Source organism: Chrysochloris asiatica, unplaced genomic scaffold (genome assembly GCF_000296735.1).
Source record: "Chrysochloris asiatica unplaced genomic scaffold, ChrAsi1.0 scaffold00040, whole genome shotgun sequence".
Classification (NCBI taxonomy): Eukaryota; Metazoa; Chordata; class Mammalia; order Afrosoricida; family Chrysochloridae; genus Chrysochloris; species Chrysochloris asiatica.
In genome coordinates this window covers 12,911,355-12,912,154 of record NW_006408558.1, presented here as the reverse complement: position 1 = coordinate 12,912,154, position 800 = coordinate 12,911,355, and the positions used below count along the sequence as shown (strand labels likewise).

Here is an 800-nt window from a genome sequence, read left to right as displayed (position 1 = left end):
GCCCCGCCCCGCCTCGCGTCGCCCGGCGCCTGCGGCGAGCACCTGCTGGGCCCCGCCCCTCCCGTGCCCACGTTCTCTGCCTCCAAGTTCGCGCGCACCTGCCAGGACCAGCCCCTCTTTCGCCTACGTGCTCTTTCCCCACCCCATCCCATCCCATCCAATCCCACTCAATCCCTGCATATGCTTAACCACGCCCCCGTCCGCGCCCACCTGCTCGGCCCCGCCCTCTCTGTGCCCACCTGCCCGCCCTTGGCCCCGCCCGCGCTCCCCCAGCTGGGTGGGATGGAAGGCTCTGGGCAAGAGGCAGGTGTAGCGGTTGAAAGCCCCGCGGCGCGGCGCGGCGAGGACAGGGGGTAGGGATAGGGCTTCAGCATCCATTTACCTGCTTTTAGCGGGAGTGGCTGGGTACAAACTGAGCTTCTGGGGCATGCGTGTGGAGGGTGAGCAGGAAGGGTGCCATGAGACACTTGAGGGGCGACCTTCGCTGCACTCCTTCAGCTGCCCCCCAGAAGTGAGACCGAGTGACCCATAGGCCCATTGAGCTTTGCTGGGACAGAGGGGAGTCCATTGCTGGGGCCTTGGGCGGGGTTTGACTCACAGACATGGTGGGCGGAGATGCCAGTCAGGTAATGGGGGAAGGAACGTTGCCCTGCGTCACCCTGGGTCAGGGAGGAGAAAGGGTGCCTTGTCCTCCTTGCCCTCCGGACCTGGTTGCCACTTCGCTCTGTGAGTTTCCTGGGCAGGGTGTGGGCAGCGTGGGTGACCACAGTGGGCCAGCCAGTCTCCTGCACAGCTGTCCG

At 66.1% G+C, this 800-nt stretch overlaps 1 protein-coding gene across 1 annotated transcript in view; it reads right to left on the bottom strand.

The window, feature by feature from the left end:
• KCNQ1 (potassium voltage-gated channel, KQT-like subfamily, member 1) overlaps positions 1-378 on the bottom strand; it is a 326,915-nt gene extending 326,537 nt beyond the window's left edge. The window contains exon 1 of the mRNA XM_006861032.1: positions 240-378. Coding sequence (XP_006861094.1) covers positions 240-378 — 139 coding nt within the window. The remainder of the gene's footprint in view (positions 1-239) is intronic.
• Between the last annotated feature and the right edge of the window lie 422 nt (positions 379-800).